The sequence below is a fragment of the Hoplias malabaricus genome, chromosome 14, assembly GCF_029633855.1.
Source record: "Hoplias malabaricus isolate fHopMal1 chromosome 14, fHopMal1.hap1, whole genome shotgun sequence".
Lineage (NCBI taxonomy): Eukaryota > Metazoa > Chordata > Actinopteri > Characiformes > Erythrinidae > Hoplias > Hoplias malabaricus.
The window spans coordinates 28,712,412-28,730,250 of record NC_089813.1 but is presented as its reverse complement, the minus strand read 5'-3'; the positions used below and the strand labels follow the sequence as shown (position 1 = coordinate 28,730,250).

The window sequence follows — 17,839 nt, the reverse complement described above, 5'->3', positions numbered from 1 at the left end:
ATTGCAATTCAAGCAAACAGCAGTAACTGTGACAACAGACACAAAGCCCTTTAGTTTTTTTTTATATCCTTGTAAAAGAGTTTGCCAAACATATGTTTATCACGCTAAGTGTTACAAAATAGTACAAAATTACTCCACAACAAGCATCTGAGCATGAGTCAAAACAGGAAGATCTTACAGGGATGACATCAGGGGCACTGCTGAGGCTTTTTCCATATTTATTCAGGCAAATAGAAGGTGTACCATATACTGGACCTAAAAAGAAAAATTGTGGTATATGGTGGTTCATACCCATAGCATGAAATAGCAGTGAATCTTATTTGTGGAAAGTTGAGTTCCAATCCTACCTCTTGCTTTCTTTTTGCAGTAAAGTGCTCCCAGTAAAACCAACATACTGGTAATGATCATAGCACCAAACACTGCTCCCAATATGGGTTTCAAAATCCATGATTTACTGATCACACAGCAGAAAGAGTTCAATTTAGTCTTAAGTGCAAGTCATTATAGGCTTTATTCACACTTGATTTGAAATCTGATTTTTAGACTGTATGTCCACATTTCACATTATCTTTGACCAGAATCGAATTTCTTATTGTCAGTCTGTAACTGCATTAACTGGGTTAGACACATACGTTTTTGTAGTGACAGTCTGAGAGTAGGAAGGCAAGAAATTCTGCAGCCAAAAAAATTATAATAATAAAGTGGAAAGATTTCACAAAGCTTCTGTCCTGCTCAGATTGTACAGGCTAGAAAATCAGATGCGAGTTGTCTCTCTGAACAATACCATATAAATACACAATATATTTAAAAGGATCAGAAAAGCCATTATGAAAGTGATATATCATTTTACATTATTCCTCTCATTTTGACATTGTAACAAGAAGATGAATTTAGTAGTGTGTGTGTGTGTGTGTGTGTGTGTGCGTGTGTGTGTGTGTGTGTGCGTGTGTGTGTGTGTGTTTGTGCTCTTACCTGGGTGATTCCAAAAGTTTCTCTGAGACTTTGTGAAATAAAGTGACAGCTGGAATAGTAGACTTTGGGACGAGCTGTGCAATGCCAGATCTAGGGTTCCTATCTTTAAAAAACACACAAGAGTGTGAAAAATGACAATAAAATGATAAATTATACTTAACACCATGTTTCTATTGTTCACACTTGATTTACATAGTTCCATAGCAGCTTTTAAATCATTTATAGAACTAAATTATTCATTTTAATGACTGCAAAATGGTGATTTAAGTCAGCAGCTAACAGTTAGAGAAGTGCTTTTTTTTAAAGAAAGCCTTGCAATCCAAAAACATAATTAGCATAAAAAAAACCTGCTTCTGATATTGCAAAGTTATGGTCTGAAAATCTTATAACAACCAAATTATCTAACTGTGGGGAAATTTGTGATAACAGCACTTCTTTTTAACCATATCCTTGACCTGACCACAGATTGCTACCTAACAACTTATCTTACAATTCAGCAAACACCATTTCTTGGCAGTTCATTAAATGAGTTGTGACAACCTAACTACTAATTATTGGAATTTCCTACAGGGACATCAATAGAGAACAGTTAAAATGACTACATATCCGAAGAACTTACCAGTTATATGGACATTAAAGTCGGTGAAGTAGATCTGGTTTTGTACTAAGAACTGACATCTGTACAACCCAGCGTCCTCTTTCTGCAAATTCCAGATCTTTACATCAGTCCTTCCACTGTATTTAATCATTTGTATTCTTCTGTGGTAAGTCCCATAACTATTCTCATTGTCCACAATTATGAACCATTGAGAGTGTGCATATTTAAAACATGTCGTCCTGTAGTTATTAAAGACTGGGTGAAATTTAAATGGTAGAGTCACTTCCCCTGACAACTCTGCATACAGCTGTCCCTGTGTTTGATTAATACCTAAAAGAGTTGAAAACAACATATAAATATTAACATTTTGGAAAATGATTTAGATACATCTCAAGTGTTTGAGGAGCTCACCATTATTTAAGAAGAAAAGGACAAAAAAGAAAAGCGTCATATCTGCTCGTCTTAATCTTCTTGAGTGGAGACGATTCGGCTTGGAGAAATGAGGAACCACATTTGAGAAGCTGAATACAACAGAGAGGTTTTTTTTTCACATTTACAACTTCCTCTCATTAAATCCAGATGACCTAACACTTTATTTGCTCATGAACAGCCCATTTGTTATTTTTTTCCGTACCTTAACCTTTCAGGGTTGCAGTGGGTCTGGAGTCTTTCAATCATTGGTTAAAAGGCAGGAACACACTGTGACACTCACACTTATGGGTAATTTTGATTTGCAGAGTCATCTACCCACACATATTTTTTGGGAAAAAACAGGAGCCCCCCCGCCCAAAAAAAAAGGAGTACACCCTGGGGGTGACACACACTCACACATTCACTTACACACTCACACCTAAGGACAATTTTGAGTCGCCAATCCACCTACTAATGTGTGTTTTTGGACTGTGGGAGGAACCCGGAGCACCCAGACGGAGCCCATGCGGACAATGGGGAGAACACTTGTAATCATTATTCATTCATTATCTGTAACTGCTTATCCAGTTCAGGGTCACGGTGGGTCCAGAGCCTACCTGGAATCATTGGGCGTAAGGCGGGAACACACCCTGGAGGGGGCGCCAGTCCTTCACAGGGCAACACAGACACACACACTCATTCACTCACACCTACGGACACTTTTTTGAGTCGCCAATCAACCTACCAACATGTGTTTTTGGACTGTGGGAGGAAACCGGAGCACCTGGAGGAAACCCACACGAACACAGGGGAGAGCACTGGGGAGCTGTGTGACTGCGACACTACCTGCTGTGCCACCGTGCCGCCCTTGTAATCCTTAGGCCTGGTGAAATTATTTGACTAAAATCTTTGCTTTCCTGAGACAGATCATGAGTACCTTTTTATGATATAGGTAAATATACCTGGTAATTGTCATTTATCATTTGAAACATGATTTATTTTAGTGATACAGAGAAGTATGAACACCGGTGTCAGCAATTGCTGCGTTAGGTGAATACTAATTAGTAGAGAATTGTATACGTATAAATATCATCCCAATTAAATATTGCATTTAAAACTCAAGTCAGAAAACTCAGATTCAATGTAAAGTAGACGTGATTTATTTGGTATGAGCATTAATACCATCTCTCAAAGCAAATCCCTCCTGAAAAACTCTATAACTGTATCTATAAATAAAAAAACATAATCAGAAAAGGAAAATGTATGTTATGCCTCGGAATTTACACAGCTTTTGGGAACCATATCACAAAATACATTTTAGATCTGGCATAACCCCCAGCAGAGAAACAGTACCTGGTACCATCCACAGTCACTCTTCTTTCATTCCCTACAGCATACCCAACCAATGCTCATATTTAATTAAATACGCAATAATTTTACAAAGCAGAACAGAGGATGCACAGCAAGATAAATCACTTTAAATAATTACAAGGCATGATTCTTTGTCCGAGCTTCCTACTGAACTGCACCAATGACCAGCAATTGCATTATACAGAATATACACAAAAAAAGTCTCTGGATTGTGACACCTTCATGTATGAGGTCGCAGAATTTGGCTGTTTATCTTATGACAGGCTTTGTACAACTGTGTTAATCTCTATGCCTCTGTAAAGGTGATGACATCATATTGGATGCCTTGCTGCTGCATCTGCTCCAGCTGTTCTGGTGTGGCTTCTGTGGTGTAGATTGTTTGAGCTTGGGCCATGGCTGCATCTGCTACAGCTGGAGACAGAAATATTACTCAGAAAGTGATATTGGAATACAGTATACTGTGCAAGCCCCACTGAGAATCATATTCTGTCACATTAAGATAGTGATTTAAATCAGTACCATAAAATGGTGAGAATGTTAATATTTATGAAAGAATATACCAGTGACAGCAGAGTGGGCTGCAGCCTCCAGATCCTCAGGGCTTACAATCTGCTGCTCACTGCTGATGGGGAAGTATTGGATTTGTCCATCATGAGTCAGAGCGATCTGTGCACACACATTCACAACAAGGAACTTGCTTATTATACACCGCTATTGTTGGGTCATTTCTATAAGTAGCAGCACATTTTCTTACCTGCTGTTCCTGCAGAAACGTCCCATCGGGCTCATACTGAATATGAGCGATCTGCCCATCCTCCATCTACAGAAGAAAAGAACAGTACACTAACCACGTTCATGACAAAGTGTTAGGTGCTTACATCTGTGTAATGCCAAAACATAAGTATTTATAATGACTTACTTGCTTCCTTGAAGTTTGTTTTATTTTTATTTTATGTTAGTGTGTGTGCAAAGGATTCAAATGAATCCTTTTTAGAGTGCAGACTCACCTGAATGTGATTCCCATCAGAGACCACTACATACTCCTGTGGGATCAAATGCTGTACACCATCCTGGGAGATTATATATTGGACCTGGGTGAAAGAAGGCAGACAGAGAATTACGGTTAGACAGCCTTTGGGAAGACTTAGGATGTACTCAACCTCAGCCTGAGCAAGACTGCCCCTTCCCTCCTCCCCTGGAGGCCTGCACTCACATTGAATTTAAAGTTCAGTGTCTGATCACAATTACGTCTACAGGCAGTAGCCTGTTATTTTACTTACTTTATGCCTTATCTGGAGTCGTTTTTGTGGGAAGCGACTCTCACTTCTCACATGGTTTATAGACTTATCGATTATGCAGGGCAGCAATGTTCCATTAAGCGTACTCCATGTATGAGAAGAATTTTATTGCAGAAGACAGACCCAAACTTTAACAAATATCTCAGAGTTCTTGTGTGTTGTGTCCAGTTGTTCCTGTATACTCTAGTCTGACAAGAGTGATCACTTTGCCTCTATTTTTGTTTACAGTGGGTATTGCATCATTGACAACACATTCAACTTCAATGTTCGGGCACAATAAGTGATTGCACTAGAGGCATACCCTGCCTGATTCCCAACAGAACCATGCTCTAACCCACTTCTTCAAAAGTGAGCAGGTGTAGATCAGCACTGTGATCACAACTAGTAAAACAAGCTGTTGGGTCACATATGTTTGGGCATGGTACAGATACCATAGTGTGAGTACACACATAGATTTGGGCAATATATATCCTACGCCAGCCTGACCTTTCATATGTCTACATAGTTTTCTTTTTTGTTGTCAACGCCTGTACTCCCATGTCTCTGCCTCTTTTTTGTATACTTCTGGGACTTTTTGAAAAGTGCTGTGTAAAACATTACTTATCATTGCCTCTTTCAAAATACAGCCTGTGAAGTCATATAGCAGAGTATGATATCTAGCTAAGACTTGGATTACTGATACAATAAAGAGAGAATGGTACCTCTGTCACCTGATTATCTGCCGTCATCAAATGCTGCACAGTTTGGCCGTCTACTGTTGTGATCTGCTGAATATACGTAGCTTCCTCCTGAGAAAAGAGAAAGTTTTAGTGACTGACGTAGTGTGGTTGTAACGCACTGGGCTAAAATTCCAGGAATGCCATGTAACTGACACTTTCCACACAAGTGTTTCTGCTTTCAAACCAAGCACCTCTGTGGTTTTACTGAGGGAAATATTTTATGTTATAATGCATGTTTTTTCCCCCACTCCTATAGCTTAAAAACAAAAACTTCTGGTCTTTTTTTAAATCGCAAGCAACATTTATTTCATTCATTGTCTGCATCTGCTTATTTAGTTCAGGGTTGCGGTGGGTCCGGAGCGCCAGTCCTTTGCAGGAAGACACACTCACACACACAAACCTATGGATGCTTTTTGAGTCGCCAATGTGTGTTTTTTGACCATGGGTGGAAACTGGAGCTTCACCAAGATGAAAATGCAAAATTTTCTATTCACCCTTTAAAGCTGCATCCCCCACCACCCCTTTTTCACATCACCACACTGAAAAATCACAAAAATCTCTGGATGCTTTTTTAGAAAATGCAGATAAATATCCAGACTTGTGTGCACAGGGCCATAGATGTAAGGTTTGTTTATTTAATGAAATATTTGTTTTATCTGTCAGCCTTATTTTTGTTTTCCAAATGACATGCTTTTAAGGAAAGGAACAATGGCATTTATATTAAAACATTCCAGACAGAGACTCCACACCATATTGAGCTTCAGAGAAGATGAAAGAGCTAACACTGCAAACCTGTGGAGACCTATTCTTTTCTACACAGAAAAATTATTGAGAATTATTAAAAGGAATAATAAAACTTTCCAGTAAACAGAATGGGATGTTTAGGAACAAGCTTTTAATCCTGTATACAAATAACTGGAATGTCTATACTTGATGAATGTCAATACCTGGTCAGAGAGAGTCTGCTCTTGTGCTACAATTATGTGTTCTTGCTCCAAGGCCTGCTGAAGTTGCTCAGAACTGATCACAGTCTGACCAGCCTGCAAACCTGTAACACACAAAATGGAGAAGAGACAATTCAAGCTATAAATATATTTATATAGAAGTACAAGGATACTAGCAATAGTACTATCTAACTCAGTAAAACCATTGCTTATTCATACAGGCAGGATTACACTTTACTTTGTTTCTACTGACAAAAATAATAACTTCAGCATCAGCCTTAGCACTTACTCTGCAGCGTGGCCAGGGCTTCCTCATCACTGTTCACTATGATGGTCTGCTGGGAACTGTTAGATCTGGGTTTACGAGGGGGAGGTTCCTGCATGTGCAATCTCTCCATGTGGAATTTTAGATGACCATTGCGGTTAAACCTGAGAACAATGCACACATTAGAGGCTGAAAAAATGTGCCATGCTTGTGAAGGGTCTATGTTTTTAGTGTCTTTGCACTGAAAGTGTTAAATCTGTATCAATTACAGAGTCATTTGTTTTACGATTAATAAAGAGGTATCTGATGAAAAAAAAAACAATCCATTCCCCAAACCCTCCCAAAAGCAAAATAATAAACAAAAATATTACTTAAGCTCATTGAGTCACACGCCTCAGCATTAGTCTTGCTTTTGTCACACATTTAAAGAGAGAGACATAGTGAACTGTTTTTCTCAGAAGCACAGTTCTAAACGTTGTCCCTTTTTCCTCACCTCTGTCCACAGACATCACAAGCGAAAGGCTTCTCGTTGGTATGTGTCATTATATGGCGTCGCAGGTCTTTCTTGTTTTTGGAAGCGAAGCTGCAGAGTGGACATTTGTGTGGCCGCAGGTAGGAATGCATGCCCATGTGATTCTGTGAAAAATTAACGATCAACACATTTCCATCATTATTGACGCACACACCGGCAAGTAAACGATCAAATCCATTTTTAAAAACATATTAGTTCACATTACTCTGTGAGGGAAATCAACTATTTACTCCAAGGACGAATAAAACCCATTGTACTGATGCATCTTGGCCTGGATGTATCAGAGATTTTGCACAGGCCTTTAAACAGGACACCCATAGAAGGTGACCTGCTGTAGTGAGCATACACTGCTTTATCCAGAGGCTATAAAGCAATTTGATTCTTGGTAAACAAATGTGTATAAATGATGTATATTTGTGTTCATTGTTTGGGAGTAAAAAAACGACTGTAAACCGTTCCTGAACCTTGTGTTGTTTTATAAGGGAACCTTCACGGAGTGAACAAGTCAGACATTTCATACCTTGACTTCTGGCCAAGAGTTAGCAGTGAATTCACAGTCAGGGCATTTGAAAGTGTTGGGGTCCACATGCGCCCTCTTGTGGTTTTCCATGTCAGAACGACCTCGGAAAGTCTCCATACAGACACGACAGGAGAAGCGCTTGAGCTGCTGACTCTGAGTGGATGATGAACTTTGTGATGGAGAGCTTGGGGTCTCACTGCTCAACTAAAGGGATAGGATTTCAATTTCACCATTGAAATTAAAAGCATCCAAAAACTGGATATCAGCTAAACCCAGGATGGTGACTATCAGCTAAATTCCAGATACTTGATACAGAAAAATAATTCAAACAAAATTAAACCTATATAGCCCTTATATATAGCAGTGAGCAGCATAATAGAACACAAAATAAACTAAAGAAAGAAATTAAAATATTCTAAAATAAATAATTATACAAATAAAACCTGTTGTCTAATTTAGAGGGTTTAAATCTGCAGTGTTTGACTTTTGTCAAAATTGTACAGTTGCTGGTCATAAAATTATAATATCATGTAAAAGTTGATTTATTTCAGTAATTCCAGTCAAAAAGTGAAACTTGTATATTATACTCATTCATTACACACAGACTGATATATTTCAAGTGTTTATTTCTTTTAATTTGATGACTATAATTGTGTTATCAAGTAATGAAAACCCCAAGTTCAGTAGCTCAGAAAATTAGAATATTACTTAAGACCAATACAAAAAAAGATTTTTTAGAAATGCTGGCCAACTGAAGAGTATGAGCATGTACAGCACTCAAAGTTGGGGCTCCTTTTGCCTGAATTACTGCAGAAATGCGGCGTGGCATGGAGTCGATCAGTCTGTGGCACTGCTCAGGTGTTATGAGAGCCCAGGTTGCTCTGATAGTGGCCTTCAGCTCTTCTGCATTGTTAGGTCTGGCGTATTGCATCTTCCTCTTCACTATACCCCATACATTTACTATGGGGTTATGGTCAGGCTTATGATCAGAGCTTACTGGCCAATTAAGAACAGAGATACCATGGTCCTTAAACCAGGTACTGGTAGTTTTGGCACTGTGTGCAGGTCGCAAGTCCTGTTGGAAAATGAAATCTGCATCTCCATGTTGGTCAGCAGCAGGAAGCATGAAGTGCTCTAAAACCTCCTGGTAGATGGCTGCTTTGACCTTGGACCTCAGAAAACACAGTGAACTAACACCAGCAGATGACATGTCACCCCAAACCATCACTGACTGTGGAAACTTTACACTGGACCTCAAGCAACGTGGATTCTGGGCCTCTCCTCCTCTGCTTTTCCACAGGAAATACAAAATTTAATCAGCAGCAGTCCAGTTCTTTTTGTCTTTAGCCCAGGTGAGACACTTCTGACGCTGTCTCTTGTCTCTTGAGTGGCTTGACACAAGGAATGCGACAGATGAAACACGTCTTGCGTACGTCTGTGTGTGGTGGTTCTTGAACACTGTGTGTGGTGGTTCTTGAGCACTGGTTTTGTTTCACAATCCTCTCTAGTGTGTGGTTATCCCTATTGCTTTCACACTTTTTTCTACCGCATTTTTCCTTCCATTCATCTCTCTATTAACGAGCTTGGACACACAGCTCTGTGAACAGCCAGCCTCTTTAGCAAAGACCTTTTGTGTCTGGCTCTGCTTGTGTAAGGTGTCAATGGTCGTCTTTTGGACAACTGTCAAGTCAGCAGTCTTCCCCATGATTGTGTAGCCTAAAGAACTAGACTGAGAGAATATTTAAAGGTTTTTGCATGTGTTTTGAGTTAATTAGCTGATTAGAGTGTGGCACCAGATGTCTTCAATATTGAACCTTTTCACAATATTCTAATTTTCTGAGATACTGAATTTGGGGTTTTCATTAGTTGTCAGTTATAATCACCAAATTAAAAGAAATACACACTTGAAATATATCAGTCTGTGTGTAATGAATGACTATTATATACGAGTTTCACTTTTTGAATGAACTTACTGAAATATATCCACTTTTTCAGGATATTCAAATTTTATGACCAGCACCTGTATATCCTTTAAACTATGGCCCATTTTATAAATGATATAAATCTCTTACCTCCACTTGCTGTAGAACTCCATCAGCCAAGCTGGAGCTCAGGTAGAACTTGTCTTTGTGTTCTTTCAGTGGTGTGGAGATGGATACAGACTTGCTGCTGACCTCTACAGCACAAGGATCATCCGAGCTTTCTTCCACACTGTCAAAAACATTATGTTTATACTTTAAGATGCCAGTACAAGCAGTAGAGTGACATTTCCAAGACCCAAGAGTCCACAAACATCCTGTTTATTTCTAATCTATTCACGTGTCTTTAGCATCAGAATTGTCACCTCTCTCTCTCCAAGCCATATTAAAAAACCAAAAACCCACCAAATCTAACTATTATGTCTCCAATACATCCAAAACTATGGCACACACAACCAAAGCATCTCCCAATACAATATGTGATCCATGATGGGGTGGAGGCTAATCACGGAGATATATATTTGTCAGACACAGAAATTAGATTCCAATCCAACTAACAAGGCTACCAAGTGTAAAAGCATGCGGTTAAAACCATGAAATCCACAAACTAGTCACATGAAAGAACCAGGTGTCAGATCTAGGTCACTACTAATATATACCACACCACAGCCTGCTAAAAGACATCTTTTCCACATAACTCTAACAGCAGTGTTTGTGATGTTGATAATAGTTATAAAGCAGCACCTATATGCTGTAGAAGTGCTCTGGATCTCCTCAGCTGCCTGCTCCACCACACTGAATTCTCCTGCACTCTCATAAGTGCTTATAGCAATCTGTGTGAACTCCTGGCCTCCTTCAGCTGTCTCCTCCTCCTCTGCCACAGTTTCTGCCACTGTCGCAAATGCCTCCTGCACCAGAGTTTCTCCGCTGTCAGACAGGTGGAACGTCACCACTTTCTGTGGCTGCAGAGACGAGCTCTGATCTCCTGAGTCTGCTCCAGACCATGAGCTTGCTTTTAATGTCTTCCCATCTGACTTCAGCACTGCTACCTGAGAACAGCCGGAAGTATACTTCTTTATTCACAGAAGAATTATAAACAGGTTTGTTTGACCATTTTTAAATGTTGTGGAACTTACTATCATCCCCACAAAAATCATTAATAATTAATTTGTAGAAATATTACACTAGAGTAATGCTGCAAAACATGAATATAAGAATTGTGATCATACAGCTACATATTGAGATTAATACCTGTATTAATATCAGTATCAGAAACAGTAGTTTGCAAATATCCATACTGCATATGCCCATATGGTGATAACAATGTCCTCTACTCCATTTATAAAAGTTTCATAATTTATAATCTAAAATTAAATGTTTCTGTTATATTTAACGTTTCAAACAAACATTGCTGGGCTACCTGGAGTGAGTTTCCCACCAGCTCTCTGGCATTGCTCACGTTTAGTAGAAGGTCTAGAGCATTCTGGGCAGACAGGTCTGAAGATTGAGCTACAAGGGATAACACAATTTTGTATTACATATACGCATACTGCATGTTATAAATGTTGAATAAACATCTCTTAGTATACTGTGCTTTCCAAACCTTGTTCATAGATGATGGTGGTGTTTCCCAGTGCATGGGCACTGCCCATGGGCTCCACGGTTTGGATAGATAAAGGATCCACAGAAACCTGAGGGAAAGAATTTAGATGTTCTTAGAAGAATGACAAGCATTTTTTAAAACTAATTTCCCACCCAACTCAGTTACTGCTAATTCCAGTCCCAATAAAATCATCCTACTTGTGTGATTGGGATGAATTTGATATGAAGCAAATTTCTATTTGAACTCACAATGGTGCCTGCCAGGTCCTGGCTCTCATGCTGCTGTTTGAGCTCCTCAATCTGCTGCAGGGTGAAGAAAGGTCTCCTGCGCTGCTGCACTGGATCTTCAGGATGGGCTTGGCTCCACTTCTCAAACTCCTCAGGATGACGACTCTGCACATGCAGCCGCAGGTTCTTCCTGTGCTTGGTCATAAAGTGGCACATGGTGCAGGAGAAGGGTTTTTCTCCTGGGGAATATACAAAGATAAATATATGCATTTATTCTTCTGTAGATCAGACTGTTATGAGCTCAACACATGCTGATTATTTTTTATCAGAAAAAAGTGATGGATGAAAACACATAAGTACCCCTCTTCAGAGGATTTGAATACTTTCAAAAATTGACATGACTGTGTGTGTAAAAATATAAAAATAGAAAGTAAAAGTATTATTAAAACGTATGCATAAGGCAGTCAGTGCTAAAGTGGATATATATACTTTTATCCGTATACAGTGATATAAACAATAACTGCACTTATTCCATTCTCTGTTCAAAGACATATTACACTATAATTTTATTACAATTTTAATAAAATAAAATAAAAATCATTATCATAACTTGTGCAATAAATGCATGAACAGATGAAAGGGTACAACATGTTGATATCTGTCTAACAAATAAGGCTGAGGGTAAAATATTGTATCTGCTGTGATTTATTGTGTAACTAAATCAAACAACGTATTAAATATAAGTTTCTGGCCAGATATTTCCTAAAACAAATACATCATATCTTTTTAATTGTCTGTCAATTACTTTAACTCACCAGTATGTTTGACAGCAACGTGGGACACCAGGAAATCCTCTTTGCTTGTGGAGTATTTGCAATAGTCACATTTAAAAGGTTTATCATTCGTATGGGAGAGTTGATGGTTTAGCAGTTGCTTCTTGTCACTGCATGTGACATCACAGTACTCACATTTAAACCTGGCACAAAATTAACATTAATATGATAGCGTAAACATTCATTTTAAGTAGGAAATAATAGAAGTGAAAATAAAATACGAAGGCAACTTACAAACTATTTCCACAGTTCTGAATGTGTGTGAGTAGATGCATTTTGAAAGTATATCGTTTCTTGAAGGACTTTCCACACTGTGAAATATTATTAAATATTACACATCAGAGCTAGCCTGTTTTGTTAAGTTCACAGCACTAAAAACAGTACAAAAGCCAGGGTGTTCCCTTATTTATTTCCATTCAAAACCAGTCATTTTAAGAGTTGGATAAAAAGCAGTCCACTAGCATCAACAAATTAACCTAATTTATTTACATTAACATTAAGATCCACTACTGCATCTTGGGGGAAAAAAAAGAATAATTGTTTTTAAAAAATGGACACAAACACAGAGGTACAAGAGGAAAAAAAAGACATTTGTTAAAAAAATACATATGTTCTCAACACAGTGGACTTTCCACACCTTTGTTTGCCATTACTTGGATTGTATTGGAGTTTCTAAGACTGACCTTCAGACGTGTGAAAAATCATCCCTGCAGGTTTATTACCAGACAGTTAGCACTGACAGTTAGCAATGAATAATATATAACCGACATTTTAGCTGGAAGCTGAATTGGTATACAAATATTTCTTGACTCTTGTAATGTACTGTGCAGGACTCAAACTCTTCATTTATGACATTTCAAGCATATTACACCAACTTCATCTTATTTGCAGGGCTTGTTTTTCATTAAAAGGTTTTGTTTAATATAGTCGTAGTATGAAGAACTTTGGTGTTTGTACCTTATCACACATGTGAGGTTTCTCAGTACTGTGTGTCTTCATGTGCTGAGTGAGGCGTTTCTGCATGGGGTAAACACGGTGGCAGATAGGGCATGGGAATTCTGACACTTTCTGAATCTGCGGAGTATCATCACAAGACTGCTGTAACATGAAAAACTAATCAATATCAAACAAATAAAATTACAATACTGTAAACTGAGATAAAAATATTTTGTGTATATATATATTTTTCACGAAAAGTCATATAAAGGTCAGTGCAATGTGCAACATTCTAAATGCGACTGCTGACAGATCAGGGCACAAGTCATGCAGTACAATTCTCTTATTAATTAATTAATTAATTAATTAATTAATAAATACTTAGATGAAAACTTCATAAATTATTTTATTTACATATTTAATCTTTATATGCTTGTAATAGTTGTTAGTGTCTATATATAATCTACTATTGTATATGAGCTGCTATAGAAGAATTTAGTTAAAAGGTTTTGCTAAGCAAGAATTAAGAGAATATATGTCCTTACTACCATGGTATTTTGAGAGGACAAAATATATATATATATATATATATATATATATATATATAAAATTTAAAACATAAAAGGTGCATTTGATAATGCCTTGTTAAAAAAATGTGTAGTGAATCTTACCACATCTGTTTTCCTCTTCCTGTGGTGAGAAAGACAGAATAAAAGAGCATTTTTAATACAAATAATTCCCAAAAACATAAACTTATTCATTTATTTTTTTTTTCAATAACTTTTAATAAATTGTGGACTAATTCATTGTGGGAAATGTAATTTATATCTATGTCTACAGTAGCTGTATTTACATAAGATTTTGGGGCTATATTTTACAGTACAGGTCAATGAAAACATACTTGTCTTTACTATGAACAGCAGAATGTCGTATCACATCCTTTTTGTAGACACTTGTGTAATTACACAAATCACACTTATATGGTTTGGTGCCCTGGTGGTTGAACATGTGTTCCTATGATGAAAGAGTAAATCAGGTTTAAGAAAGTTAAAGACAAAACATCATCGCCATGTTTCTACACAACGTCCTTTCTCTCAGCTCCACTGACAATACAGAAGCAATTTGTATTTCTAGTTCTCAGTCGAGAAGTGACACATTCTCCACGCAAATCTGAGAATTATATTCCCCCCAAATCATAGATGCCCTATTGTGGTCTTGTGTGGTCCCTGTACCTTACTAATGTGCTGTAGCCTAATGTCATCGAATTCACACAGAACATTCCTACATCTACAAGTTTTCTACATGTATTATATTATCCTTATGTGTCTGTAATAAATAAGTTTTGAGAATACATAAAATATTATTTTCAATATCTGAATGGACATGTATCTGCGATTCTTTTAGATTTATTTCCCTACCTTAAGTGAAGACCAACGTTTGCAGCGGTAGTTGCACTGGAGGCATTTAAAACATTCTGGATCATTTCCTTCATGAGAGTCCACATGGAATTTAAGGTCTTCTTGAGATAGAAAGCGTGATCCACAGATCCAGCAGTTATGGGGTCTCAGCAAAGGCTTGAGGGATTTGTAGTACTTACTAATAAAATAAAAAAGATGAGAGCATACAGAATTAAAGCTTATTTCCTTGTACAAATCGTTAGAATATCAATGTGGAAAAACAGAATGCACAAATGCAGAGGAATGTGTAGACACTCACTTCCTATTCATATACTTTTTATATTTTTTGCGTAGGAAACGTTTGGATGGCCGTCCTCGCTTTCTTGGGAGAAACTCATCATCCTCTGGCCCTGTGTTTGATGAAGGATCTTTGTTCTCGGAGTCTGACTGGCTTACACCTGGATCTGCAGCACAGTCATTAGATAACTGGATGGGTTCATTCTCCAGCCCAGAGGAACTGGCCTCTTCTGGAGCCTGAGAGTCTGTTGTATTGCTGGTCTGAGACACTGGTGCTGCAGTTGTTGTTTCTGAGAAGACATTGGAATGTTTTATTTAGAAATGCACAAAACATGTTATGAAATCTTATTTATCCTGCCTTTAAATTATACACACTGAGAATTGCTATATTGCTCTTGTTATAACTGAAGAGACATTCAGTGATGGAATCAAATGTAAAGTTTGTTAAGTAAACCTAGCCATAATCTGTTTTTGTGTGTCTCACATTCTCTGACTAATTTCAATTTTGTGTTACACCATAAAGCAGGCAGTATTCTGGCTTCTTAGTTGTGAGGCAAAGAGCACTGGTTCAGCAATATGCATCAATCTTGGTCAAGGCGCACAGAGCCGTGGCTCTTGTTGTATGAAGCTTGGTTGTAATAAAGTGCTGGAGTGAGGTACACAAAGTTTTGGCTTACAAAACATAAAGCGAGCGACCATAGGGAGGCTTGTTTGGAGAATAATTTTAAGTTTGGCATTTTGTGTCATTTTTTCAGTTCCTTTTTTTTTTTATTTGATACTTGTAAAAATGATGTTCAGTGTTTTCACATAACTCTAAATCTATAATGCAGAATCCTCACAGCCTCACTATGATGAAATAAATCTGCTCGGGATATGGAATGCAGTACAACACTTGTTACAAAGTGTTCTCCCATGTGTATTCTACAATTACTTATTTATACCTAGCCAATTCTCCGGATTTGCGAGTGTATTTAAACACATCATGTAAGTTCCTATAAGATATTTAAGTTCACAGAATATACAGAGACTTAATCATGTAACTAACTGACCTGTGTAGCTCTGAGGGAAAAGGAATTTGCGGGGTGGGCCCACCATCCTTCGAGGTCGTTTCCGTGAGGACGAGGATGAGGATGAGGATGAGCAGGTGGGAGGGGCTGTCCGAGGTGGAGGTTGTTTGACCCTCAGCTGTTCATTTGTTGGGTGATAGTCACTGTCACCTAAAAATTCTCAGTGTCAATAAAGAATTTAACATTCCATACACATTACAAAACCTTCAAGTAATAAGACAACACCAACCTTCAGGATCATCAATGGCACCTGCATCTACTATGTCATCTTCTTCCTCCTCTTGTGGCTCCTCTTTCTTCACATCTACTGCTTGTCTTGCTAGTGTTTCAGACTTTCTTGGTCTTCCCCTCCCTCGCTTTTTATGAGAAACACCTGCGTGGCAGGCAGAGCAGAAATTACTTAAAACCTACAGGAATATGTTGATGCTTGACACGTCTCTTTTCAAATTCTACCAAAGTCTTACGGACTCTACTCACTTTACCTTAAAAGACACAAAAATATTACAACATGGAAGAAAGAATACATAACAGCACAATTTCTTAAAGCCATTTCCAAAGCCAAGTAAATTGCAAAGCAACCAACTTCAGATGCTTAAAAGAAATTCCTGCAATTTTCTCAGAAGTGTAACTATGTGAAGTTATGTAGACAAAGGGTAGGAACACTTTTTCAAATGTTCATATTTTATATAGCTGTGAATGCCATGATAAATATTTTTTTATGAAGCAGGAAAAATTAATAAATTTTTTATTTTACTGCAAAATACTTATTTTTGATTGATTGCATAAACGTTTACAAGATTTAAAAATAATTTTTAAATCATACAATGAAACTGTACATGACAGTATTCTACATATTTCATAGTGGCTTCAAATGTAACACATTAATGTGTACAAAGCTTTTAAATCGCCAATTCCTTTTCTTTAAGAGATGCCGAAGTAGTGTGCGCATGGGTGTGACTCTGACTGCTGCAGAGACAGGTTGTGTTTTAACAGGACACTGGTTTGTTTGGAAGTATCATATTGGATCATATTTATGTATGAAGATAACACTGGTAGGCATGAGACTTAAAGGCATGCATTTTACATGGACACCACTGTTAACAAAAGAGTTAATGGGAATCATTTAAATGAATCCAGCTCACTATTTTTATATATATCATGGGCGTTGTGGCTCCATACCAAAACATTTAAAGTTTGCCCTGTGTTTTCTTGGTCCCTGATAGAAAAAGGCCTACACACATCCTCAACAGTAGCTTATAGCTAAAGGAAAACACACGGTACTCTCTAAAGGAAGTGTCTGTTCTGGTACAACAGATACGAGACACACTAAAATACTGTTTTTGACATTTACGATAATAAAGCCATTATAATGAAGCTAATAATGTCAACTTTTGTATTATATAGCTACATGCACTATTCATAAATAAGAAAATCTACAAACCTGAAGTCCCAAAAAGCAGGGATGCTGTCAAAATTGCAAATAAAAACAGTATTCGGTGATGTGCAGATCATTCAAACCCCATATTTAATTGAAAGCAGTACAAAGAAACAATGTAGAAACTGAGGTGTATATATATATATATGCTCATGATACCATCAACACTGAAAAAAAAGTTGGGATGGGACAACACAAGACTGGTATATGTGTGTAATACATAAAAAAAATGATTTCATTCGCAACAGAGTTTAACAATCTGTGAGGCACTGCATTACAAACAGACATGATTCAATTGTGGAAATCATCTCATGGGAGATGATTCCAATATACACTTTTGATATACATTGTCTATTAACACATTTAATCGTTGCATTTGATTGGTGTATTTTATTTGTGTTCTCTTATGCAATATTATTTTTTATGGTTTTTAAT

The 17,839-nt window shown here is 37.6% G+C and overlaps 1 protein-coding gene across 1 annotated transcript in view; it reads right to left on the bottom strand.

Annotated features, from left to right (window-relative positions):
• The window catches only part of LOC136665610 (uncharacterized), a 29,976-nt gene that overhangs the window by 680 nt on the left and 11,457 nt on the right, over positions 1–17,839 (bottom strand). Inside the window, exons 20-48 of the mRNA XM_066643258.1 lie at positions 16,199–16,342; positions 15,952–16,119; positions 14,925–15,192; positions 14,627–14,804; positions 14,110–14,222; positions 13,880–13,898; positions 13,230–13,346; positions 12,507–12,583; positions 12,255–12,415; positions 11,461–11,678; positions 11,213–11,300; positions 11,030–11,118; positions 10,354–10,658; positions 9,703–9,841; positions 7,631–7,834; positions 7,072–7,214; positions 6,603–6,742; positions 6,317–6,417; positions 5,352–5,438; positions 4,360–4,443; positions 4,107–4,172; positions 3,913–4,018; positions 3,645–3,763; positions 2,828–2,898; positions 1,982–2,091; positions 1,592–1,900; positions 973–1,075; positions 348–454; positions 179–255 (exon numbers count right to left, since the gene is read on the bottom strand). Coding sequence (XP_066499355.1) covers positions 179–255; positions 348–454; positions 973–1,075; positions 1,592–1,900; positions 1,982–2,091; positions 2,828–2,898; positions 3,645–3,763; positions 3,913–4,018; positions 4,107–4,172; positions 4,360–4,443; positions 5,352–5,438; positions 6,317–6,417; positions 6,603–6,742; positions 7,072–7,214; positions 7,631–7,834; positions 9,703–9,841; positions 10,354–10,658; positions 11,030–11,118; positions 11,213–11,300; positions 11,461–11,678; positions 12,255–12,415; positions 12,507–12,583; positions 13,230–13,346; positions 13,880–13,898; positions 14,110–14,222; positions 14,627–14,804; positions 14,925–15,192; positions 15,952–16,119; positions 16,199–16,342 — 3,911 coding nt within the window. The remainder of the gene's footprint in view (positions 1–178; positions 256–347; positions 455–972; positions 1,076–1,591; positions 1,901–1,981; positions 2,092–2,827; positions 2,899–3,644; positions 3,764–3,912; positions 4,019–4,106; positions 4,173–4,359; positions 4,444–5,351; positions 5,439–6,316; positions 6,418–6,602; positions 6,743–7,071; positions 7,215–7,630; positions 7,835–9,702; positions 9,842–10,353; positions 10,659–11,029; positions 11,119–11,212; positions 11,301–11,460; positions 11,679–12,254; positions 12,416–12,506; positions 12,584–13,229; positions 13,347–13,879; positions 13,899–14,109; positions 14,223–14,626; positions 14,805–14,924; positions 15,193–15,951; positions 16,120–16,198; positions 16,343–17,839) is intronic.